General features: G+C 46.8%; 2 protein-coding genes across 2 annotated transcripts; both read right to left on the reverse strand.

Annotated features, from left to right (window-relative positions):
• Positions 1 to 500: 500 nt before the first annotated feature.
• LOC149342763 (neprilysin-1-like) lies at positions 501 to 17,512 on the reverse strand. The gene is made up of 6 exons (XM_089542227.1): positions 17,195 to 17,512; positions 14,033 to 14,220; positions 10,893 to 11,101; positions 3,506 to 4,645; positions 2,364 to 2,507; positions 501 to 870 (listed from the first exon to the last, which is right to left on the reverse strand). Exons 1-6 carry the CDS (start codon positions 17,496 to 17,498, stop codon positions 501 to 503), a joined length of 2,355 nt encoding a protein of 784 aa, XP_089398353.1. The 5' UTR covers positions 17,499 to 17,512.
• Positions 17,513 to 21,474: 3,962 nt separating this feature from the next.
• Positions 21,475 to 22,783, reverse strand: LOC149342764 (prenylated Rab acceptor protein 1-like). Its single transcript, XM_089542228.1, has one exon. The coding sequence runs from the start codon at positions 22,343 to 22,345 to the stop codon at positions 21,671 to 21,673; it is 675 nt and encodes a 224-aa protein (XP_089398354.1). The 5' UTR covers positions 22,346 to 22,783; the 3' UTR covers positions 21,475 to 21,670.
• Between the last annotated feature and the right edge of the window lie 2,267 nt (positions 22,784 to 25,050).

The following is a 25,050-nucleotide window of genomic DNA, read 5'->3' on the forward strand; positions in this document are numbered from 1 at the left end:
CTTCCATGCTCTCTGCTATTCCAGTGCACGTTAAGAACCCGAAGGAGCTTAAGATAATTTGGAGCCCTCCTCAGTGGCCTCCTCCATAGCCCGTGTGGGGGTTCAGGACGTTATGAACCCTCATCTATCAACCAGCCGCCAGCAGAGACATCTGGCGCGGAGGCGGAAAAAGCATGACAGACGCTACGCTTACAAGCCTGCCGTAGCTCCAGCTACGGCAGGCTTGTAAGAAACGCGGACGGTATACGCAAAAACTTTGCAACAGCGCGATGGAAATTCTCGTGAACTGGAAGCAACCTTTTGTGAAATTTGTACTTAAAAACCGCTTGTAAAAGTAATACCTGTGCATCAAGACTGGCATTGATATACTTTTAAAAGCCTAAAAGTTCGCAAAATGTCCAGTGATTATACACAGAGCGCCACATATTCACAATTATTGCTGATATTCGCAAAGAAAGGCTTTGGCTAGCGCACATTAAGGTTGCACACTGCGCGCTGTCTCAAGAATCGTGGAACCTGAGCGCGCAGCTGACGTTGGGGTTCATGGTCGAGCCCAGCGGGCAGTCGAAGGCTTCGGAGAACTCGGCCATGCCCATCAGCGGGATCACGCAGCGACTGCGGGCCGACAGACGCGGCTCGTCGCGGCCGCACGAGAGGAGGCAGAAGCGCCGGAAGAAGGTCCTCATGGCCTCCCTCGTGGCCTTCGTGCTGGTCTCGGGAAGCTTGTCGCTGGGCGACCCCTCGTATGGGCTGCCCATGGCGTCTTCGCCGCTCAGCAGGGCATCTATCGCCGTCCTCGCCGCCATCGTCCATGCGAACAGGTTCGACGCGGTGGCGACGTCCCAGCCTGAAGCGTTGCCTTCCATGGTGCTGGGGCCAGTGGGTATGGTGAGGGAATAAATTATGGGCAAAAAAAAAGCGATGGGTTTTAAACGCACAACATCTGAAGCAGGACAACAAAATGATGAGAATGAGCTGACGTGAAATGTGGGCGCTTGTTAAATTGAGTAAGACGCGTTATGGTTGCTTGTGTGGGTATTGGCAGCATAGCTTAGAAATGCTTCCGTACCGAAGCCTCACACATGTTTTCCTATGGGCGTGCAAGACCTCCTCCATGTTGAAGTAAAATCGAATAGTTTCAATAAATGGGATCACTGCGTTCCAACGTCTGTTGCCAGTGGATGACATCCTCATCTGAAGCAGGCCATGGTAACTTAGAAATAGTTTGTCGGCTCTTTTGAAAGTTGCTTCCATCTCCAGGGCTTTCTTATCCTCGTGGAAAGCGTAATTTTTTTTCCTTCTCTTATTGCACACATTCTTACATTGAGCACATAGAAACTCAGCCTTACAGCTCTTTAGTGGCTGCTAGACTGCAGGCGGCCCCTATGCTGTAATGTAATCGGAATGTTAAAGAAGCGAAGTGATCTGATACTATGTTTACAACTAGCTATGCCCGATACCGATTTTAAAGCAGGATGTCTATTGCTCTTTTAAGTTGGCACGTGGATTTGTGAGGCGCAGATTCGTACTTTAGAGTGAACAATGAGACAGATACAGAAATGATTTAGGATGAGGGGGCACAATCACACCACATTTCTCTGCATAAACCAACAACAGTTTCGTACAACGATGCGTACAACGGCTTGTTGCAGGAATTATAATTATATTACTTTCAGTAGATGATTACTCCACCTATATCAGCAAGGTATCCAAGGGCTAGAGGAAGATGTATAATGAGTCCCTGTCCGTCTAATGATGCCACTAAGAATACCAATCTCTCTGGTGCCACAAGTCTCTTTTTGGCCACTCTTTCCAGGCAATCATTCAAGGCTTGTAAAGCGGTCACGATATCAAGCAACTGGAAGACTCTATAGGCAGACAGGCAATTAATTAGTAGTTCATTCATCGAAACAACAGTTCGCATTCCTGTTACTCTTCTATGGTCCTTTGTAAGGGCCGAATAACATGGTATTTGTTGCGCTCCGGAGCTGATCGCAAAGACACAAATTTACAGTTGCTTCTGCTCTTACACCGAGGGCGCTTTGAGTAAGCTGCCAAGGAAACCGGTGATATCGGAGTTGGCAAATGAAAGCCACGCGCTGGACGTGGAACAGAGGCCGTAAATGGCTGCCTTCCTTTTTCCTCGAGCCGGGCGTACGGGCCATGAACTGAACATTTCTACATGCAAGCTCATAGTGAGCGGGTCCGTTCTGCGATCATGAATTTCCCTTTACTGAGAAGTAGAACAGACTGGAAATTTAATTTCGGGAAAGTTAGGCGTATACTATAGCTTGAGATGAACAGGAACATTTGTGTTAAGTAGCGGCTTCGTTTGCTGATTGAATAAAGGTCGCCAGGCTCACCTGTGAAGCCTGTGGAGACATTTCGTGCTTTGTTCGAAGGCTTCTTCCGAACGCCTGTCCCACCAGTCTTTGCTGCTGGCGGGCGTAATGACGTGCGCCAGCTCCCGAGCTAGCATGGCACCCATTGTTCCAAAGTTGAATTCTCTGGGAAAATGAAAAATGGAATACGGCGATGAGTTCAAGAGATGCATGAGGTCATTTTACAACGTTAGCTGTATAGGCCTAAATTTCCTTGTTTCGGGTTGTCGTCCCCGCCCCCACCCCCTCTTCATGATCGGAGTGAACACGCGCGTAAAGAAACTCGGGGAAAAAATATTGCACCCGAGCCGAGAAGAATTCTTCTGCAGCGTTGTCTTAGCCAAGTTCCTCCTGGGTACTGCCACTCTGTACCCTGATCTACACCTTCCGGCAAAGGCCAGCTTGGAAAACTGAATTGGGAAAACTGAATCTCTATAGGGGTCAGCTCCGAAGCTGACCCCGATAGACATGAAGAGCATATTTTCCCTCAGCCTCCAACACCTCCCCCCCCCCTCCTCCCTCCCGCACATAATTCATAGGGTACTGCGGCTAATAGTGTTCGTTTGTTCGTGCGTTACGTGACATGGTGTCATCATTGTGTTATCATTTCGCGAACCTGCAAGAAATGATCAGTCTTCCCACCCAGAGGTTATGCGGCTGGATTTATTTTTCAGATAACGTTGCACTTTCGCTTTGTCACTGCTTCGTATCTTTCGGTTCCTATGATGTTCTGCCAGACATAAAACTCGTGGTGGTTGTCTAATATTTTCACCCATGATTTCTATGCATAATAGGATGGCTATGAACCCCGACAATGTAAATGTAAACAACTTTGTTCTACTGCTAAGCCCTTTTTAACTGAATGCTCGACTTCGTCAATTCGATATTTTGTTTTATATTGTTAGACTTCACACTTCAGGGCCAAAGGATAAATACTGTTAGAGATCGTCAACCAATATTGAAACAGAACAGAAGTTAAGAAAAGGGGTCTTTATACTTTTTGTGGGGCTCCTGAGTCTGAAACGACTATGCCTGAATGGTGAACAGCAGACATAAATTGTTGAAAAGTCTATCGGTGATTATTACCGAAGTGGTTTACCTAGTCAGCGACGCGGACAACTCACCTGGGCATCGTGGCGGAGTAGAGTACCGGGGCACTCAAAAGGGCCCCAGACACCACAACGCTCTTCAACAGCTCGTTTAAGATCAACACCCCTTCCATCTGTCGCTCGGCGAGCCCGGCCAAGTCCACGGGCAATGGGTAGGCCTTCGATGCCGCCTTGTGAGCCTCGATCAGAGTCAGGTACTCGTCCAAGAAGTCAGCGGATAACTGGATCTTGTTCGGGTAGACCCTGGTGCTTCGGTTGTTCAGCTGTCTCACGAGTCGGTGCACGAGCGTCACGGTGGTGTTCCTGAACATGTCGACCACAGCCGCCCAGCGTTGGCTGTCGATCCACGAGACGAGGCCTTTGTTTTTCGAGAAGGCATCGATCACGGCATCGTACAAAGCCTGCGCGTCTCCCTCGGCGATGGGGGGCAGGCCTAGGAAGCGGCTGATATGGTACGAGCAGGCGTGGCTAGAAACTCGACACGCCGCCACCAGGCAGGTTCTGCGCGTTTCCAGTTGGTTGCTCCCCACGCTTGAGCGGCTTTTGAAGTACAGAGCGAGCACGTCTGCAGCTACCTGTAGTGCTAAGTAAGCTTGCACAGTCGAGCTGGTCGTTTTCTTTCCAATGATCTCCAGGATGCTCTTCATCTGGGTGGGCCCTGTCCAGAGGAACTCCTCCGTGTCACGCGCGCCAGCATACTGCTGAAACAAAGAAGACCACGTAGAGACTCCCGTGTCCTGTATCAACTCGGGTATGCTGCTGATGTTCAGAAGGGTCGTGTCTGTGTCATTTCGGAAGGCAGCGTCCACGACGTCGTCGAGCTCGAGGAGGTCGGCAACCAGGCTTTTCGCTGGCGTTCCTGGAGCCATCTGTGCGACAGCTGCCTCTAGATAGGATTCAAAATCGGGAAGTCCTTCAAATTTCTTCCTTAGTGAACGTCCGCTAGTGAGGGCAGGATACGTTTTGTTCCCATAGAACTGGAGTCCGACACCGAAGAGGATGTCGATGCCTGCCGTACCTGAGAGTGCCGCTATGGCTGTGACCAGCTTACTCAGAGGCAGGTTCTGCAGGCTTGCGGCGTGTGTTTGCAGTCGTGGCAGGACTGGAATCAGAGTGGCATTTTCTTCGCTGGTGTTCATGAAACCCAAGCAAGCCCTGTAAAGAAGTGAAAAAAGGGATGAGGTTGTGAGTTCGACTGTGTGCCTAGTTTGATGACTATGGTGCTCTCTCCCAGAGCACGAGTTCGCGGATTTTATAACCGGCAGCGTAGCCGCACATCAGTGTCACAAACTCCCCCTCACAATAACTAGACAAAAATTCTACGAATGATTAAGGTTCTCCCTAATGCAATATTTGAGACGACGATATGCAATGCACAGCGCGCGAGAGTGTGTACATTACTCCGATAGCAGTGTTAGTCGAAGACGCCGACGATGTGCAATGCACAGCACGACAGTGTGTTGCAGTTTAACCCGAGGCGTGATCAGCTGCGGCGATAGCCTAGTGTTCTCGTACAGTGGCCAGCGAAGCTGACTTGTATGCGAGCCGCAGACTCGAAACCTAGTCGCAGCAATTTATTTATTATAGGCTTGGCTCGCTTACACCGACGGCGGCGACACGGCTCAAACCAATAACGAGTGCCTAAGAGCTACGGTCTAAAGAACGCAAATTTCGTTCAAAAGAACGCAAAACAAGAATCGATTTAAGTGTCTAAGTGACGATATAAAACAGCTTGAAGACGGTGCCGTTAGTATACTATTGGGGGACATGAATAGCCACATCAACGATAATTATGGATACACAAATTGTAAAGGGAACTTAATACTGTACTTCCGTGAGCGGCGCTACCTAGTTATTTTAAGTAAAGAAATTAAATGCGAGAGTCAAATCACGTGGGAATTCTGTAACAGGCAGATGACCATTGACTACTGCCTGCAGGGAATCTATAGCAAATTCGCAAAAATGAATATATACGAAGAGAGAGAGAGAGTGCAGTCTGGGAAGAGATCATAAACGTATCAGTGTGCAGATGGGAGCCCCGATCAAAAGAGGAAAGCAGACAACGCAAAAAGGAAACGCAAAATTAAGCGACGAACAAAGAGTGCTAATAGCATCAGGCGCTGAGATGCAATGGAGAAGCGTTTCATGGAAAAGTGGGATTATTACCAGAACAATGCATCAGTACGAAAATGAAACACCTAATAACGGCAGTGCGCTGGAAAGGAAACAGGAAGCCACAAATCTGGTTGAATAAAGAAATTAAGGAGTCTGTCAAATAGCGACGGGTGGCTTCAACGGAACACAGAGAGGCAAAGAAGGAGCAATTATCTCAAGAGGAAACTGATCAAAAATGGGGATTTTATCGATAATTGAAACCGGAAGTAAATATGCTCATTGAGGGAAAATAAAGCTATTCATGTGATCGCTCGGTGGCTGTAGTTTCGATGTGAGTAAAGGTGGACCAAGAAAATTCTTGAGCCCTATAAGCTGTCTGGATAAAAAGAATCAGAGAAAGAAGGAACAAATTCAATGTGCTGAGTAAAAATTTTAAGGGAGACAACGCTGTGAAGTACATTGCATCAGTTATAGCTGAATCATTTAGGAACGACGATAAGGTAATCTCCCTGGACGAAGGACCAACACAGGGCAGCATAAGAGAAGGGAACTTAGCAATGATCAATCTTAAATAGAAAAAGGCGGAAGCAAATATTCCTAAATGTGCATCCGCAGGGATAGACGACATTACAATCAAGCTGATAAATGAACTTGGCCCAAAAAGCAAGAAAACGCTGTTAAAAACATGGAAAACAGTTACAAGATATAAGGAAATTCCGGATAGCTGGCGACGGAGTAAAATGAATCTGATTTATAAAGAGAAAGGAGATAGGATGCACATAAAATTTTTCAGACCGATTACGAATATACCTGTTATATACAAGCTGCCAATGCAGGTAGTGAAATTTAAAATGAAGTCATGGATAGAAAGTACTAAGGTAATAACTCAGAACGGTTTCGGAAGCGGTAGGCGCTTAGATGACAGCCTGTTCGTGCTTAGCCAATGCATAGAATCAGCTATACAGTGAAAAACAGACCTCTGCATTTTGCCTTTCTGGACATGAGCGTGCATACAACAACGTGAACAGGAACTCCTATGCTGAAAGATGCATGTATGCTAAAAGATGAAGGTATAAGTCATGAGATAATTGACTTCGTACAAGAAATATACCAAGATAACAAAGTTGAAATAAGATAGGAAGGGATAAGTCGTAGGACCAATTTCGAGGTACGCAAAGGCTTAAGGCAGTGTTTTCCTCTGTCGCTGCTGCTGTTTATGCGTTACATGCTATTTATGGAAAAAAGGCTGCAAGAAAGTAATCTAGGTTATATTATTTCGTACACATTAGGCGGAAAGTTCACTGAGTAATGGCTCCCAGGTTTAATGTATGCGGACAATATCGTACTGTTAGCGGATATCCAAGAAAATTTACAGACTCTGGTTTATTCTCGTAGGGACGAAGGATACGCTCTAGGTTTATTAAGTAAGGATTCATGATTTTCAACGACTCCACTGATCATGAGCTTAAAATACAAGGCCATGAAATACGCAGACTAGCAGAAAAAAAAAATATCTCAGGGTATGGGTAAACAAAGGAGAGATATACATGTAAAAGCACTAACAAGTTGTTAGGGCGAAATGACGAAGAGATGCCGTGATAACGAAACATAGAGCATTAAGGGGTACCACATGTAAGAAGTACCGAGAGGTATTTAGAGAGCAGTAATGGGGCCAAGGCTTACTTTCGGAAATGCGTTTTGTGCCAAAGGCAGAAGTTCAGGCGAGACTAGAAATAAATCAGAGAGCTGTTGGAAGGTTAGCACTATGGGTGTCTACGCCAAATGCTACAACCGAGGGAATATATGAGGATACAGGCTAGAAATCGTTCGATACATGTGAAGCTCAGAGTAAAATATTATATGAAGAATGCCTGAGGAAACAGGAAGATACCACACGTGTTCAAGGTAGTGCATCTAACATTCTTGACCTCATCTTCCTCAGCAATCACTTTGCGATCGATCAAACCCACTTAGCAGTCCTCGATGGCATATCAGATCATAAGCTAACATTGTGCACCACACCCATTCAAGCAACAGCAGCTCGTACTATCTCGAAAACTACTTACCCAGACTTCACAAACGCTGATGATTCAAGCATACTTAATTACCTAATTTCGGAGTACGAATCGTTTGAAGAACTCGCTAATTATCAAGGTACAAATATAGATACGCTGAGGGAAAGCTTCAAGGCCATTGTATCGCACTGCATCAAAAACTTTGTTCCATTGAAGACCAAACGAACAAATACACGTAATCCCTGGATAACACACGATATCATTCATGGGAAACGCAAAGTAAAACGACTAAGGAAATCAATAAAATCAAAAAATGACTCTCAGGTAAAACATAAGCTCACGAACGCGATCCGTGAAATGAAAGCAAGAATTAAGGCAGCGAAAACAAACTACTTCTCAGTTACGCTTCCTAATTTTTTAAAACACTCCCCTGGAAAATTTTGAAAACACCTCAGCCCCAAAACACAAAAAGACACCTTCAATTGGCAAGGACAAAATCAAAACTTCGCAAATTCCTTAAATACATACTTCCAAACTGTGTTCACAGATGACGATGGCCGCACACCGGAGAGTATTCACCGCAATCAAACACCGCTAGACATGCCAACAATAACTGAGACAGGCGTGCTCAACCTACTATTATCAATAGATACAAAAAAAGCAAATGGTCCTGATAATATTCCAAACACCTTTTTGCAAAGGTATGCCGAAGTCAACGCGAAATATTTACATTTAATGTTCAATAAATCATTATCAACCCGTAGTCTAGCTAATGAATGGAAAATAGCGAAAGTTATTCCTATACACAAAACAGGAGGCAAAGATGACGTTTCAAATTACAGACCAATATCACTAACGTGCACGGTAGGAAAATTATTGGAACACATTATACTAAAGCATATCACCAGTTATGTTGAGCAAGAGAACATTTTATCGCGTGTTCAACATGGATTTCGAAGGGGACTTTCAACTATAACCCAATTACTCGAACTAACACATGATTTATTCCAGAGCATTGATAACCAAAAGCAAGTTGACTTGATTGCACTTGATTTCTCTAAGGCGTTTGACAGAGTAAGCCATAAAAAACTAATTAGCAAACTTAGATCAACTTTAGGTAACAGCCCTATTATCAAGTGGATCGAGGACTACTTAACTAACCGATCTCAGTATGTTGTAGTTAACAATGAAATTTCTTCTACTGCGCTCGTTACGTCGGGAGTACCCCAAGGGTGCGTCCTTGCTCCACTTTTATTTCTTATCTTCATTAATGATCTGCCCTCTAACATACAAGTTAAAATTAAACTTTTTGCCGATGACTGCATCCTTTACAACGAAATTAACTCTATAAATGACCACTATGATTTAAACAGCGCCCTTCAAGAAGTGGTAATATGGTGTCACAAATGGCAAATGGAATTGAACATTAAAAAAACAGCTTTCTTATCTGTAACCCGTAAAAAACAAAGGTCCGAATATGTGTACAGCATCAATAACATACCGCTCACCCGAGTTCACGAACACAAATACCTTGGATTAATCATTTCACATGATCTAAGATGGGAATCACATATTAACAACATAGTATCATCTGCTTTAAAACGATTGTTCTTCCTTAGAAGACGGCTTCGAGAAGCGCCACCGGAGACCAAACTGTTAGCATATAACACATTTATACGATCAGTTCTCGAATAAGGAAATACGATTTGGTTTCCCTACACACAACAGCTCAATAACAAACTAGAAGGAGTGCAGAGAAAGGCAATTAGATTTATCTTTAACAAATACAGGACCAGTGATTCACCATCCCAACTACTAAATCAAGCATGTATTCTTACTTTACAGAAACGCGCCAGACTAGCACGACTAAAATTATTGTTCCAATTAGTTCATAACACATTAAACATAGATACTTCGTTATATATATCTGTAGATGAATCCAGACCATCCCGGCATAAGGACCAGAGAGTACGCATTCCGAACCGACTGTTTCAGATATTCATTTTTCCCGCTTGCCATAAAAGAATGAAATAGTTTGAATCCCTCTATCACTACTAATACATCTTTGCAGAAATTTGTAACTGTGGTAGAAGAACGGTTGCGCGATAATTAAATAGATAATTAAATCATAATTATTCAAGTACAACAGACCACTCGTATCACTGCATATAACAGCATCTGTATGAACATATTACTTACAATGTTTAAAATTGCACCCTTTTCTGTGAAAAATACTCTTTCGTTATGTGTTTTATTTTCTGTTATCTGTTTTTTTTCCCATACTCATGTAGTTACTTGCAAATAACAGTGTTTTTAATGTATACCATTCCATTTGTATTCACTTTGTACCTACTTACTATGTGCCCATCCTGTAAAAATCCCAATGGGATTGACAGTATCTGAAATAAATAAATAAATAAATAAATAAATAAATAAATAAATAAATAAATAAATAAATAAATAAATGAATAAATAAATAAATAAATAAATAAATAAATAAATAAATAAATAAATAAATAAATAAATAAATAAATAAATAAATAAATAAATAAATAAATAAATAAATAAATAAATAAATAAATAAATAAATAAATAAATAAATAAAATAACAGGCGGCCAGCTAAGGTATTTAAATACTACTGCGGAAAGAGCGTTGATTTAGAGTGCCGGAAAAGGACCATGAAACTGACCAGTAAGTATGCAGGAAGCAAGGACGGAGGAGTAAAATCTTTAAGCGAAATTTAAAAAAAAAAGAAGGTAAAAACTGGATGAATTCAATAGAAAGTAGCAGACTGCAGAGCTATAAAGAAAGTGGAAAGCGCAGATTAGGAAGAAATCATGGCAGTGTCCAACTCTTTAGAGCTAGATCAGGGTGTGTTAGAACGCGCAACTACAGAAAGAAATATAACCACGATGACATATGCGCAGTGGGTGATAAATCTGTAGAAACAATTGAACATCCCATACTAGAATGTGATGGTATCCATCCTGATGTGGGTGCAAGTACAGTCTCTCCCTGAGGTCCTAGGGTTGAGAGATTGCAATGGTCATGCGAATGAATCTGCGGTATAAGTTAGCTAAGAGTGATTGGAAGAGGGGTGGCTGAAAAGCCGACTGGTGACATATGCTTAGAGGTGTAGAATGTAAAATTGTAATTAAAGAAAATGGTTACATTATACAAGAAAAAAGCCGACCATGGCGGCGATTGCTACCACCCAAGTTTCAAAGGGGACGCTCCTATCTTCCATACCAACCATCTATCCACTATTTACCTGTAGGTGTGGAAGAAAACGTGTGAGCCGTAGACGTCCGGGTAGGGGAGGTAGCCCGGCGTGAGGATGCTGTCCAGAAGGGCGTAGAAGTCTGCCATGACGTCACCAATGAAGCTGCCGTTGTCCGTCCACCGGTGACACACGTACCGGTAGAAGTCGTGGCACGGGTTCGCCGTCATGTCCCCCGACACGGTGAGAAAGTGGAGCGCCTGTACATTATTCGCGTGTTACTGGCGGTGCCCCAGCTCATCAAGCGGGCCGTTGATTGAATCATTGCTTTGAACTGGGTTGAAATGCGATTTCCGTACAACGCCGCTGCTGGATAGCGTTTTGCAAAGTCCTACGATGGTGGTTCTAACTTGATACGCTTACTGAAGCGTGTGTCGGGCTACAATGGTGCCTTAATGCATTTCTGACCACAGCAGTGCATTTCCTCGACTGCTTTCGTAATTCTCAAGGAATGGCGATCACGGCTAAAATCCGCTTGAAATATCTGAATGCGGAGCCTTTACCTTTGGCTCACTGTTAAACTAATGCCACCAGTATTTACCTTCTACCTTTATGCCATGGATAGGGCTTAAAGAGGTTTTTTGGCAGTTAAACTCAGCACTATGCTGAGATGAGCACTACAGTGGCTAACTTAACATAAGATCTTCTGATTTAATGTATTGACGGCAGCCGCGACTAATGTGTTCTGACGCCTTGTTTATCAAAATGGGTTGATTGTGTGATCTTATTCTGTGTGGCCATTACATGCGATCTTTCGTCTTCTACTACTACCCCTCCCAAATACTATGCCACAGAGCCAACCTAAATCGAATAAAGGGGTTCAGTCAACCAAGAGCATACTTTTCACTGTTGGATGGGACTACAACAGGAAAGCATGCACTTTTCCTTTTCTTAGCCCCCCCCCATCCTCGCATCATTAAGCACGAGCACACCTTCCCTGTCCTTATAAACGCATCTGACGTGTCCTAATATAATCTAAACGCCTGCAGGTTCATATCAGGGAGCTGTGCGATGCCAGTGCAGGCTAAAGGACCCCAATTTTTCTGAAGGAATGCCGAGAACTGCACCACTAGCGCTTTTCTACTGACGTCGCCTGTGAGGAGTCCGCCAAGAGTAACACTGTAACAGCAACTTTCCTTTCTTCAAAACCAATTTTCGGGCAGCGATGACGACAACGACCAACTTTTCGGACGAAAGTTTGCAAACAAACGGGGAAATCATAACAACACGTTAGGAAGCCGTCTGGTGCCACCACTGGACCCAAGCTTAAATAATAAAGAGGCCGCCGCCTGGTGACGATTACAGGCCAAAAATTTTTCAAACCCCGTCTGGTTATTTCGCACTCAGGTAGACGACAGGAAAGACGATAAATGTAACACCTGCGGAGTGAGGGGGAGACTCGATCACATAATTTGGGAATGCACCGGATCCCCGGCCGCTGGGGACAATATTGAAAGCCTGGGAGGCCCTACTGCGGACCGAGGTCCAGGCCCACCAGCAACTAGCTGTCCGCCTGGCGGCAGAAGCCGCGAAGAACCAATGTATTTTAGCCAATCTTTAGTCGCGGAATTCCAGCCCCGTCCCCCAGGCCTGCGTGCCAAGGCCGGGGAGTAGGGGGCCTCCTACTTCGATGGAAATAATGTTTTAATCATCATCATCATTTCGGTCGCAGTTGAATTTCGTATTAACTCGCTGTTGGCACTGAAACAACCAAAGTTATGCAGTAATGTTAGGAGTATATCGAGAGTTGAGAATTATGAGCCCACTGTGCATGAAGCATATGCGGAAAAGCGACCTGAAGCAAGCGGGGATCAGCAAAGAAAACTGCTCTTACAACAGTCTTATTACGGGAAAAGCACAAAGCTTAGCTGCGGCTATCATTCTGTACTAGTCAGCGGGTACCCTCCGGAATGATTCGCTGGTCAAACAAGGATGCAGGGTGAGAAGGAAACTGAGATGGTAGTTTGAGTTGCTGGGAGTGGGCTGCATTACGGTCGGCTCAATTTCTCCCTGCCAAGTCGAAAGCCACGACTACATTTTCTGCCGTGACAACAGATTTTCTGTATTGTTTTCACCGATAACATGCATTAAGAAGAGAAATTTTTGCAATAACATTAATTCGTGTACAAGGGAGGGGAAAACCTCAGGTTGCTTGAGCCAACGTTTCGACAAGGGGACTTGTCTTCGTCTGGGCAAAGCGTTCATCATTGGCAGGGATTAAATAGGGCCTACGCTCCGAGGAGGAAGGCCCCGGGGGTGGGGTAGGAAAGGGGTGTGAGAGGGGATGCGTGTCGGGAAGGGGAGGGAGGTGAATCTTGATTCGTTAAGCTGCAATAGTGGAAAAAACTTATATCCGGGGGGTGTGTAATGAACAAAGGCTTTGAAGGGCCTGCGACGGGGGGCAGGCGCTGAGTGGACCTGAAAAACTATTTTGTTTTCCTATTTTGTTTGCCTCGTTCTCATTTCCCTGTACCACGCTGACTAATCCTCTTATCTGAGTTTTTCAGGTCCACCCAGCGCCTGCCCCCCGTCGCAGGCCCTTCAAAGCCTTTGTTCATTACACACCCCCCGGATATAAGTTTTTTCCACTATTGCAGCTTAACGAATCAAGATTCACCTCCCTCCCCTTCCCGACACGCATCCCCTCTCACACCCCTTTCCTACCCCACCCCCGGGGCCTTCCTCCTCGGAGCGAAGGCCCTATTTAATCCCTGCCAATGATGAACGCTTTGCCCAGACGAAGACAAGTCCCCTTGTCGAAACGTTGGCTCTAGCAACCTGAGGTTTTCCCCTCCCTTGTTCATTTTGTGATCGCCAAGGACCATCTACCACACCCTCTCTCTACCATTAATTCGTGTAGTTACTGCAGAAGTACAGTCTAAAGAAAAAAATGCAGTATACGACAGAAAAATACGAAACGAAAGTAAAATCTGTTGCTACGACAGTACGACTCAATATTTTGTCGTACTTTGGACATTATTCTGTAGGCTTTTTCGACTGGGTACTGCCCTAGATGTAGCCTTCTCTGTAAGCCTTACAGCAAAATGAGGTCACACATATAGCGAAGTCATTCAGAACATTCCACACGCCACGTATATAATGGGTGTGAAACGAGTATTTCTCAGGCGTACCTCTTGGCACATATCAGATTCGCAGGGTGAGGACGCGTCGACGACTTCTTCCGGCTGCCGGGTGATCACCAGGGCGAAGGCGAGCACGGCGAATCCGACCAAGGAGCACGCCAGGCCCAACAGCACGCCGATCAGCGCGCTCTGAGGTCCAGGCACCTTGTCGTACTCGAAGATGTTTTCCTCACCGACTGCACGGACACGAGGTAGGCATGAAAAAAAAAAAGCGAAAACAGATCTTTGCCAATGGTGTCCTGCCCACAGGGTTCGCTGCGGAGCCGTACAGCATGACACTTACGTCTATCAGAAGCTTTAAATTATTGAACGTCAGAAAACCTGTTCCGTCAGGCTTGAACTCTTGAACCCCGAAGGTACCCCCTATATGGCTCCACAGCGAACTGTCCGTGGCGCCACTTTTGCAAAGACTGCGCATAACAGCTTTCATTAGTTCCGCACTCGTACCTGCCCTTTCATTCATAGCGGTAGAAATTTTAAGTCAGGAATGAGGAGAATGTCAAATTCTAGGTAAGCAGCCGTTCCTCTGGGATGGAAAAATATTACTATTATCTTTGAAGTGCTTTTCAGTTATAAACGGTTTGCCCTTAGTCACTGTTTTTGTTTCATTTTGTTACAAGAAAAAAAAATGGGTATGAAGAACCGTTAGAATATATCGCCCGATAGAGCGCTCCGAATGGCTTCACTGATAGAATGATTTGCTGGAAGAGTCAAGCCAGGCATATGGGAAGACTAGAGGCCAGGATGTGGTCGAACGACCGATAAAAAAGCTCAGATCTTTGGTACAAACTTTCCATGATCATTCCGAGACTTCCATACTGCACAGTGAGTTTCGCTTGTAATGTACAAAGAGTGCTCTGTCCTGCCGCCTGTGAACTTTCTACATTGGCAACGTTTGGATCAATCTGCAGGCCTTGCTAAAATAAGCCTTAGTCTCTGCTTGAATAAATTTTTGTAACCACTGCGATAAAAACCACATCCAATTGCCATGTGCGTTTCGTCAGATAAATTGTTCATAAAAGAGTGCTAAACCTCTTGATGAAAATATTCTTTAAAAAATGGGTCTAATCCGTCATTGAAGTTTTAATGAGGGCTACGCATTTTGTGCCTCGTTTAATGGATGTTAAATTAGTTTTATGAGTATGTTATTGTGAGCCATTCGTTTGCCTTGAAGCGGCATAATGTTTTGACTAAAGAAGAAAGTCGGGCTAGTTGGCGCTTTTGATTAGCTGCCTGCGACATGGTAACTAGAGCGAAAAAACACAAGGGGCAACGAAAGATACCGAACAGACACAAGCTGACCCAACGACTGGTCGGTCCACCTCCTTACACCCCCCTTCAAAACACCATAACATAATCCCTATTAGCAATCGATGATAAATGAATCAAGCGGCATGCTGTAAGGAGCGTGGCATGATCGGACTCGCAAAATCTCAATTTTTCTCTGCAATCGTCGCTGTGCAACACGCCTCGTGCAGTGAACGAGGCGGGATCCACTGCAGCGAGTGCCGAGGGCAAGTGCAAATGGACACTTAAGCTCCGCCATTAAGTGTACGACGCAACAAACTTAATGGGTCCCGTCTTGCCCAAGCAGACACGGATACTGTTTCCACATTGTGTGAAAGACCACACGACATATACATGTAAAGCCCTGCTTTAACCAAGCCATACGAATGTACCTGCGTGGCCTTGGGGTAGCTTGTCTGAGTGCAACCCAAGGGTCAGGGCTCGATTCCCGACTAGTTACCCGAATTTTATTTTTCAGAGCAATTAATTTACTATGTGTCCTCACACTCTAATGACGTTTGTCTCATGTTGAAACCTGCTCACCAGTTTTGTAATGGTTTAATCAATAAATTTTCATTTCTCAGCTCCACGTGTGACATCACGACCACCTCTCCTAATTCGGCTTTTCTACACACCGTCGACGACCCCAACTACGCCGGGTGCCCCAGCACTGAACGACATCCGTAACACTCTCGCGTTAATAAATAATTTCACGCTAACGTGCGGTACACATGGGGTTAGCCTAGTGCATGAAATGCTCCTGGGTATTAACCTATGCATTAGAACATCTTTTCGAAGCCCTTCTTTCACGGTAGCTCCAACAGAGGCCCAAGACGTTCGAGGCTATCATGCCGTTTTCTATTCGCTCCTCTTCGAAGTTCATCTGCCTAATATGGATAGCCTAGCCTCCGATGTTCGCACCCGTGTATGCAGTGTACGCTATGTGCGGCTGTGTTTATAGTGCACGCTGCAAATACGTGTGTTCTCCTCTATTAATGCGATAACATAACAGCTGTCGCCCCCCCAAGACCCACCGGATGTCAGGTAACTCCCTGATTCCGGAATGAGACCCAAGTTGACTCATATCCAAAATTTATGACCCCAAAATTTAAGATGCTGGGAAAATCAGGTCTAGACCAAATTTTGGCGGACAAAGTTGTATATGATGGTTGCGCAGTGGCGCGAGCGGCAGTCACAAGTTTCTGTCAGTCGAAACAGGACGTGTCGGAACGTGTTGCGGAGCAACCGCCAAACGAAGCGGGTTCTTTCGCCTACATAACTATAATGAGGCCTGGGCCATGAGCAAGTGGGACCGCGACTGCGGGAGTACCTGCGGATACTCCTGGATCGTCTACCTGAGCCACGGCGATGCCACTCAAACGTGTAGGGTGGCCTAGGAAGCACGCTATCGTGGAAGGAACGAATCGAAGACGACGCTGTAATGCTTAAGACTCGCTTAAGTGGCCCAATAGTTTAGCCAAGGCAGCTTGAACCTGCACTGTCATTAAGGTGAAGTGGGCTCCCCACAACCTTGTTTACTCTACTGAGGCTATCTCTATGCTGCTTGTTCATCTCCTTTCCCCAAGGTCAACTGCGTAATACGAGTAACATAGCCTCCTGCCCTGTATATGCAATGTAAGCTCATTAAGACGTTAGTGCAATTTATTGTTACCCAGATCTCTCTCTCTGGAAGGCTGAACGGAAGGCAAAAATGAGGGTACAAGGAGAGCGGATAAAAGGAATTCGGAAACGGAGAAGTGAAAATGTAGCAGTATAATTCATTTGATAAATTAAAAGAAGGTTAGATGTGAAGCAAACCGGAATACGAGCGGGCAACTGCAGAGAGGTTTTAATGGCACTCACACTGAGCGTTCGGCTTTGCCTCGACGTCCGCTGCCTGCTTGCCCCCGTTGACCACTGCGCCGATGGGGTCCACAGCTGGAAGCGCCGGGAGTGCGGCTTCCAGGGCTGGTACGACCGGGAGAGAGGTTTCCGCTGCTGGCTGTTTGTCTGAAGCTAGCTCGAGACTAGTGGCGCTGTCCACGAGTTTGGGGGTTGACGATTCTGCGGCCTTCACCGGATCGGCGTGGTGGTTGGCCAGGATGGCGCTTCCGTTCGGCGCCGTTTCCACAGTTTTGGCCAGGATGCTTCCTTCATCAGTAGTCATCTTAACACCTTTTCTTGAGCGGCAGTCGAACGTTTGCACAGGGAGGGCTGGAACTGTCCAGAGAATAAAACAGACAGTACTTGGTATAACGCGATTAGCGCATGCGTACCAGTGATATACAAGGATGAAAAAAAGAAGTTTTGTATTACGAGTCCGTAAGGTAGATAGCTCAAGGCGACAATCAAAATTGTGAAAAAATGCGCTGTTGTGATCGCGATCAAAGGTCGAATGGTTAAAGGGAACTGAGTGAGTGATCACAGAAAAAAAAAGCGGAATCGAACAAAAGGCACCACCTGTATCTGGGCGTCGAATGGTGCATAAATGGTGAGAAATTGGAGACACACACAAGCTCATAACATAACTAGGTGGCTTCTGTATCGACGATGAAAGGTGATGTAATATACTTAGCAATGTATCCTTGGATAACAAAGATTGGTCCTCTTGCCCGATGTCTTACATTCTTTGGATGCCCTCCTAGTAGTTAGGTCCTATCCATTGGCAGGTCAGAAGCACCTCTGTGCGGAACTTTGAGCAGTGCCTTTATATTAGACTTCCAGCACGCATCACGGGGCATCCTTCTAACATCCGCTCCTGTGACTCGAAGGCTACGACACTCAGCTGCTGAGTCCGAATTCATGAGACCGAATCCTGGCCTCGTAGGCCGCAGCTTGAAGGAGGAGAAATGCAAGCATGCCCATGGGTTATGCGTTGTTAGCGTACGTTAAATGACCCAATGTGGGAAATTAATTCATAGCCCTGCACTTCAGCGCGCATTACTGCTCCGGCGCAGCTCAAGGACGTTAATTAAGCCTCACAAGCCTACGCGAAGCAATTTCACTTCACTGGTGACACAACGTGAAGGATACAGACGCTTTCGGTATCCTTCGTTCACAAGTGGCATGTCATCAAGTATTCCGAGAAAATGCGAACGTACCGAAATATGTGGAAGGTCCCTGTGAATGCTGATTTTGGGCTTGAAGCGTATCTTGGGCTTTCAACCGCTCAAGAACCGTTGTGACGATGGAACAGCAAATATCGCGAGGCGATCGCGCGCGCAGAACACCACGGACTTTCCCTTTTTCTTCTTCTTTCACACAGCTCCATTCACATTTTGTCGATAGTGTTGCCCTGCAAAGCAACGCCTTTGAAATAGCAGCCATCTACATGCGTCCTGACGATCGCTCACGCACAATCTGAACCCATTTCTTCAAGCCTAAACGGGACTGAAACAATAGTTACGGTATTCGTTGAAATGCTCAGAAGTGTTAAAAATTCAGTTCACATGTATAGGTATTTGGTGCCGGCGCCAAATACAACCTGTTCTCGACGCGTTACAACCTGTTCTCGACGCGTTTTAAACTCAGTGCTTGAGTTTGTAGACCTTTAGGCACCTATCACGTTTCTTTCGGTGAACCAATTCGGCCACGAGACGCAATTCTACATATAAGACGAATTTCGCTGAGGTAAACATGGAGGAAGGCAAACTGGAGCTCGACCAGCGCCTCCAATAATAGAGGAGGTGCTGGCTCAGCATATGGCTTGATATCGAAGGCGGTTTGCGGTAAATTCCAGCGCTCACGGCTAAGCGGTGAGCGGTTAAGTCGAGCGCCGCGTATTGGAGGGGAAAGAAACTTACATCGTCTACTCTTTTAGTTTTGTCCACGGCATGGCGCCACCAGATAATTTCTTTCCTGTCGTTGCATCGCGCGTTCTAAACTCCTAAGCGCGTAGGAAGGGAGAAGATGGCATTTAAGTGGCGTTTCATACGTTTACCGAAAATTCCCTGAAAAAGAGACAGAGAGAGTGATTTAATGAAAAACAGAGATTTTAGCCGCCTTGAATATTCGCTGACATGCTACTCTATGGAAGGGAGGGAATAAGGGAGTGAAATTGGAAGACGGGTGCTAGGAAAGAGTGCGGTCATTGAAAAATTCCCTCAATCAGACCCATATATACCTATTTCAGGGCCTTTCCTTCCCTGCCATAGAGCTTTCCGTGCAGCCGCTCGAAAACTTCGGCAATTAAGAAAAAGTGAGGCAACTTTTCTCCTTAAAATTCCGTGAAACTTCGTAATTTCCACGACTGGAACATAACTGTGGCATACACGTGGTGTTTAACCTCCCGAAGAGTCATAATGGTTATAAGAGACGCCGTAGTCAAGGTTATGGGTTAATTTCCCGCATGCTTACGTCGCCCAGGACACGAAATTCGAGACTCCGAGAAGCCGATCGGCTGCGGCGGCCGCGTTTCGATGGAGGCCAAAAGCAAAAGGCACCCGTGTGCTGTGGGTTGTCAGTGCACGTAAAAGATCACCAGGGACCTCCACCTAGTACTTGTAAGGATCCGTCGCTTACGGGCTGATGCAAACGTACCTCCTGTCCCTTCTTAATAAATGTTTTCACCACCACCACCACCAGTTGGTCGAAATTATTCCGGAGCCCTCCACTACGGCACCTCTCTCTTCCATTCTTCTTTCACTCCCTCCTTTATCCCTCCCCTTAGAGCGCGGTTCGGATGTCCACCGAGATAAGTAAGAGAGTTAGTGCGCCAATTCCTTTCCTCAAAAACCAATTTTACAATTTTACAATTTTTCGCCTGAGGGCCCGCTCTGGGAACACGCGGCAGCTGTGTTGTAAAGTCTTTTAGCAAACTCCAGTTAGCATTCCCACGCCGACTCCTTACTGTGCGGACAAGGCGCGGATGAACTATGGGCACCATGAAATGTGCGCAGCAGAGAGGGAGCTACGGACGGGACGCGACGTCTCCGATCATGCTCCTTTCACGGGATCCCGAGCCAACCACGCAGGCCTGCAAGCCGGCCGTTGCCTCACGCTCGTAGGTTTCGCTCCATATTGAGCAGGATGTGATAAAAGCAGAGTCATTGTGTTTTAAGCACAGAAAGCTGGGCATATCTGCAGTTGTATCTGAATGCGCCTAAAAGCGCATTAGGCTCACTAAATGCAATGACACTTTCAGACTACCTTCCGCACTGCAAACTCACGGTTTGGGCGGTAGCCGAGCTTTACATGGACGACAAAGACGAAAGGTTTTTCTGTCATACGCTTATTCGGGGCCCGCCGCGGTGGCTCAGTGGTTACGGCGCTCAGCTGCTGATCCGAAAGATGCGGTTGCTATCCCGGCCGCGGCGGCTGCATTTCGTTGGAGGCGAATTTATAGAGGCCCGTGTACTGTGCGATGTCAGTGCACGTTAAAGAACCCCAGGTGGTCGAAATTTCCGGAGCCCTTCACTAAGGCGTCCCTCATAGCCTGAGCCGCTTTGGGACGTTAAACCCCAATAAATCAAATCAAACTTATTCGGATAATGTCTAGTAACCACGATGCCTCAAAGATAGGCAGACTGCTTAGCACGACGAACGCACAGGTTCAAGTGCGGACAACCACAAAAACGACTGTCGAACATGGAAGAAATTCCAGAAACGCCACATTAAGCGAACGCTCTCTAGTTTTCTCCCACCACAGCAGTGTATGCCGGTCGTACCCGCAATTTCGTTTACGAACGTAAACCGCGTGCGTGCTGTTCATACCCGAAGTTAGAAGCCAAGTAATTTTTGTATAGGCACAAAACTGTAGAGTGGTCCTTTAATAAAAACGAAGAGCTCGTGCAAGCTCGTCTGTTTGCCACCTTGATTACGCACCTCAGCGAGACGAGTTTTCGCGAAAGGCGCTAAAGCGACTGGCAGCAGCGCGCTTGGATTTGCATAAGGTATCGCCGTGGAAATGACGACGGAATGCTAGTAGAAGCGGTACGTCGGCACAGCACTCCTCAAGACTTACCCTGTCACCATTACCACGAGCATAAACGCAGCCCTTGGGGCCTTGACATATTCTCTTCGTGCTATTTCTCTTCTTTCAGGATATCTAATAGCAAAGACCTGGACGCAGTAAAGAGCAGGACTCATTTTATTTCAGCTCGCGAAAACCCTTTTCTACTTCATGCTCTGCTGGTAAAAAAAAAGGCAGACAAAAAGACACGACAAGAGTCACAAAAAAAAAATGAAGCTCAGGAAGGCATCGCACTCAGACAAGAACCATACAAGAGAAGAAAAAAAGGCTCACGGCGGAAATGTCACTTGAAGCTGTCCTAAAAAAAAGCAGACTCCGGACAAGAAGTCCCTCAGGTGGGACGAAGCATACAAGGCAGAAAGTGTTACTCAGAGATGACCTGAAATGTCACCATCTCCGGGGATTTCCGGGATTTCCGGGAGCTTCTTGGAGGATGGAGTCTTGACGGGGCCCAGTCCGGAGAAGAGAGTGGCGTGGATCATGCCGAGAGCCATGCTAGTTGCAAATGAGCACACGAGCCCGGACCACAGGTCTGTGAAGTACAGCAGGGGCAGAGCGAGGGTCCCGGCCAAGACGAGCCGCTGGTTCTTGCTGAGGGCCAGGCTGGTGCCCAGCAGGAGCGCCGAGTCGTCGTCCAGGTGCACCTTGAGCGCGGCGCACACCGCCACCGCGACCGCAACGCCAACCAACAGCGCCGGAGTGAAGACCACATAGCAGGCAAGCAGTGCGAAGAAGACGATGCCGTAGTTGCTGCGGAAGCGTTCGAAGTTAGACTGGATCCTCTCACCGATGTCGTGGGTGGACTTGGGAAGCGAGAACTTGGCGGTGTCCAAGAAGTGCTTCCATGGTTGCAGCTGGTTCAACTGCTCACTCGACCAGGATACCACGATCCGACGAACGTCAAAGTCATCCTTCCTCGGCGAAAGCGGTGGGCGCTTGCGAGTCGGCATGGGGGTTCCCGTACGGTTCAGGGTAGTAGCGTCTCCCGAAGACTTGGGGCTGGAAGTAAACACGTCCCCAGTGTCGCCCTGCTCGTGGTTCATCACTCCGCTGCAGCTGCGGCTGGGGTCCGACGAGAGTGTGGCTGAGGGAGACAAGCTCCACGTCTTGGCGGGATCTGGAAAGGCTGACGTGGCAGCTGGCGTTCGGAGCAGCCTGGAACCCGTCTCGGTCAGCGCCAGCGAATGGAGAACGTGCACGTATCCGTGCACGTGCGCGTGCGCCTGCTCCTTATACTTTTTCGTCGTCGCAGGACGCTGGGTTTTGAAAATAGTGCTACGCGCAACGTGCAATCCAACCGACAAAATTCGCTAGTGTTTGTTGCTATCATAATTTCATCTCTGCACGCAGTGCTTCAATTTTTTTATCCCAGTTGACTAACTTTAATAGCCAAGCCTTGTGAAAGTGTTCTTCATATCTTGCTTTACTTGCGCCATGGATTATAGGACGACGAAGTGTGGATGAACGAGGCCAACCCAAATACTCTAAGGTTACCTTGCTAATGGTACCCAAAATGTCCGCATTGCAAAATCCTTCAGAATTTTTCTGGTATTCAGTTCTCTAATCTTTATGCCGGTTTTTTTTTTCATTCATTTCTTCCCGTAATTTCTTTTTATCCATAATTCCATCTTTAATTCCTCGCAATACGTACCCAAAGTTAATCATTAGCTTGGCCCCAAAAGGTAATCCATTAGCTTGGTACCAATTTGCCTTCTTTGGGCTCTCCTCACTGAACCCTGGCCAATCCCCCGTCGTGGGTATGTGCCATGCCACCAAGGCAACAACAACAACAACAAATACTCTACTCCTTGTACATGAGCGCATCCACTATGCACCCTGCCCAGTCCCCCGCCGTGGGTATGTGCCATTAAGCCCAAGGACATCATCATCATCATCATCATCATCTTTGGTGAGAGTTGCTGGTTATGCGAGTTTGATGGAGGAAATGCGTGTCTTCTCTAAGACTGAGAAGCCGTGGGTTCAGAGTACTTGCTGTGACGGTACGGAGATGAAACAGCTTTGACAATCGTAAATATTGCGAGCTTTAAGTTTCGAAAATCCCAGCTATACTGTTTCTTTACGTTGGTACTCCGTGTAACGCCGCTCGTAGCGGCTCTCTTCGCTAGACCACGTCTCAACGGCGACACGGGAAAGTAACATGCCAACAATGAGACATCCTAGTTGACATGGCGGTAAAAGGCAGTAAAGTTGTCCTCTAGCGCACTCCCTTTTATAAAAAGGAGTGCTCTAGAGGACAACTTTACTCCCTTTTTACCCCTTTCTGTTTTAAGTGTGGAACAGTGGACACCTTAGTCGCGGTTTAAGCTACGAAACCGGTGAAGAGTGGCAGCTTCGAATACAAAGGAAAGGTACATAACGCCCCCTGCTACAGTGGACGCCTGTCGGGCTTTAAGCTACGCGGTGGTAGTGAGAGATGTGCGCTGCATGCGTTGTCATTGACAACGTTGCGGCAGAAACGCGGGACTAAGCCATAGGCCGTAGGCGTTCATTGCGTTCATTGGTGGTGGTGGTGGTGAAAAAATTTAATATGCAAAGAGAGTTTGAGGGTCAAAAAACCCTGCTACATGGTCGGTATCCTTAGTCCGGGACATCGCACGACGAGGCCCCGTCTCGCGCCCGCTTTACTAGAGCCCTTTGAGACTCCAGTGTGGAGCAGTTGAGGAGGGTAGTCTCCCATGCCTCTCGGATGGGGGTGGGGGAAGGGGGAAGGTGAGGATTCTGAGTACATGCCCACACCATGCGAAAGATATCGCAGATCTCTCCATGGTGTGGGCGCGCCCATCTGTGTTCGGATCGAAGTGTTTTGCTATGGCACGACAGAGAAGAGTTCCTGTCTGCAGGCGCCGCAGAGTTCGCTCCTCCGCCTTACTCAGCCCCTTGGCAGGTACTGGGTAGAGACGGTGGCTGTCGCAATAATGAATTAGGATTTCACGGAACCGCAGAAGCGGTTTATGAGCTTCTGAGCCAGGAGAGCTGAGGAGCCTGGTGTGTGAGCGCTCGGCCTTAGCGTTGTCGTTTCAGACCACGATGATTCTGAGGAAAGGAAGTGCGCATAACACGCTCCCTAATATATAGGTCGGTGGCGCAGTATCTGTCTCACATATATCGGCGGACACGTGAACCGCACCGTTAAGGGAAGGGAGGAAGGCAGGAGAGATAAAAGGAAGAGAGAAAGAGGTACCGTAGTGGAGGTCTCCGGAATAATTTCGACCACCTGGGGATCTTTAACTCGCACTGACATCGCACAGCACACGGGCGCCTCTTGCGTTTCGCCTCCATCGAAACGCGGCCGCTGCGGTCGGATTCGACGCCTGAATCGCGCTTTGAGGTGCGTGGGGTGGTGAGAGGGATGTGGGCTGCATGCGTTAGCGCTGACATCGTTGTGGCAGACACGCGGCACTGCAGCAATAGGCCGCAGCGTTCAGTGGGTGGGTGGCTATTCACTGCCACCGTGCCAGGGTGGCAGGGTGGGCGCGCTGCCTATCCAGTGTCCGGAACGCACTCAACGTTAGACGCCAAACCGCGTATAGTTGCCCGATACGCCATAGCTTTCGCTCTCTAACCAGGTTCTGCAGGAATACCGCAGCTATTTTTAAGGCGGAAGCCTTTAATGAATCATCGTTGTAAGCAGAAGTTGTCGACAGAAATCTCACGTTTTTCAATTGGTCGAAATGGTCGTGACATCAAAGTGCGCGAATTTCAAACGGGGAAATTTTACTTTGGTCTC

This window comes from Amblyomma mixtum, chromosome 5, assembly GCF_055824585.1.
Source record: "Amblyomma mixtum isolate Tamu chromosome 5, ASM5582458v1, whole genome shotgun sequence".
Classification (NCBI taxonomy): Eukaryota; Metazoa; Arthropoda; class Arachnida; order Ixodida; family Ixodidae; genus Amblyomma; species Amblyomma mixtum.

Coding starts and splice junctions, on each gene's coding strand:
- LOC149342763 (XM_089542227.1), bottom strand. CDS start 17,498: ATGACTACTGATGAAGGAAGCATCCTGGCCAAAACTGTGGAAACGGCG. Junction 14,221..17,194: donor GGCAAAGCCGAACGCTCAGT/GTGAGTGCCATT, acceptor GTGTCCGTGCAG/TCGGTGAGGAAAACATCTTC. Junction 11,102..14,032: donor AATCTGATATGTGCCAAGAG/GTACGCCTGAGA, acceptor AATAATGTACAG/GCGCTCCACTTTCTCACCGT.
- LOC149342764 (XM_089542228.1), bottom strand. CDS start 22,345: ATGAACCACGAGCAGGGCGACACTGGGGACGTGTTTACTTCCAGCCCC.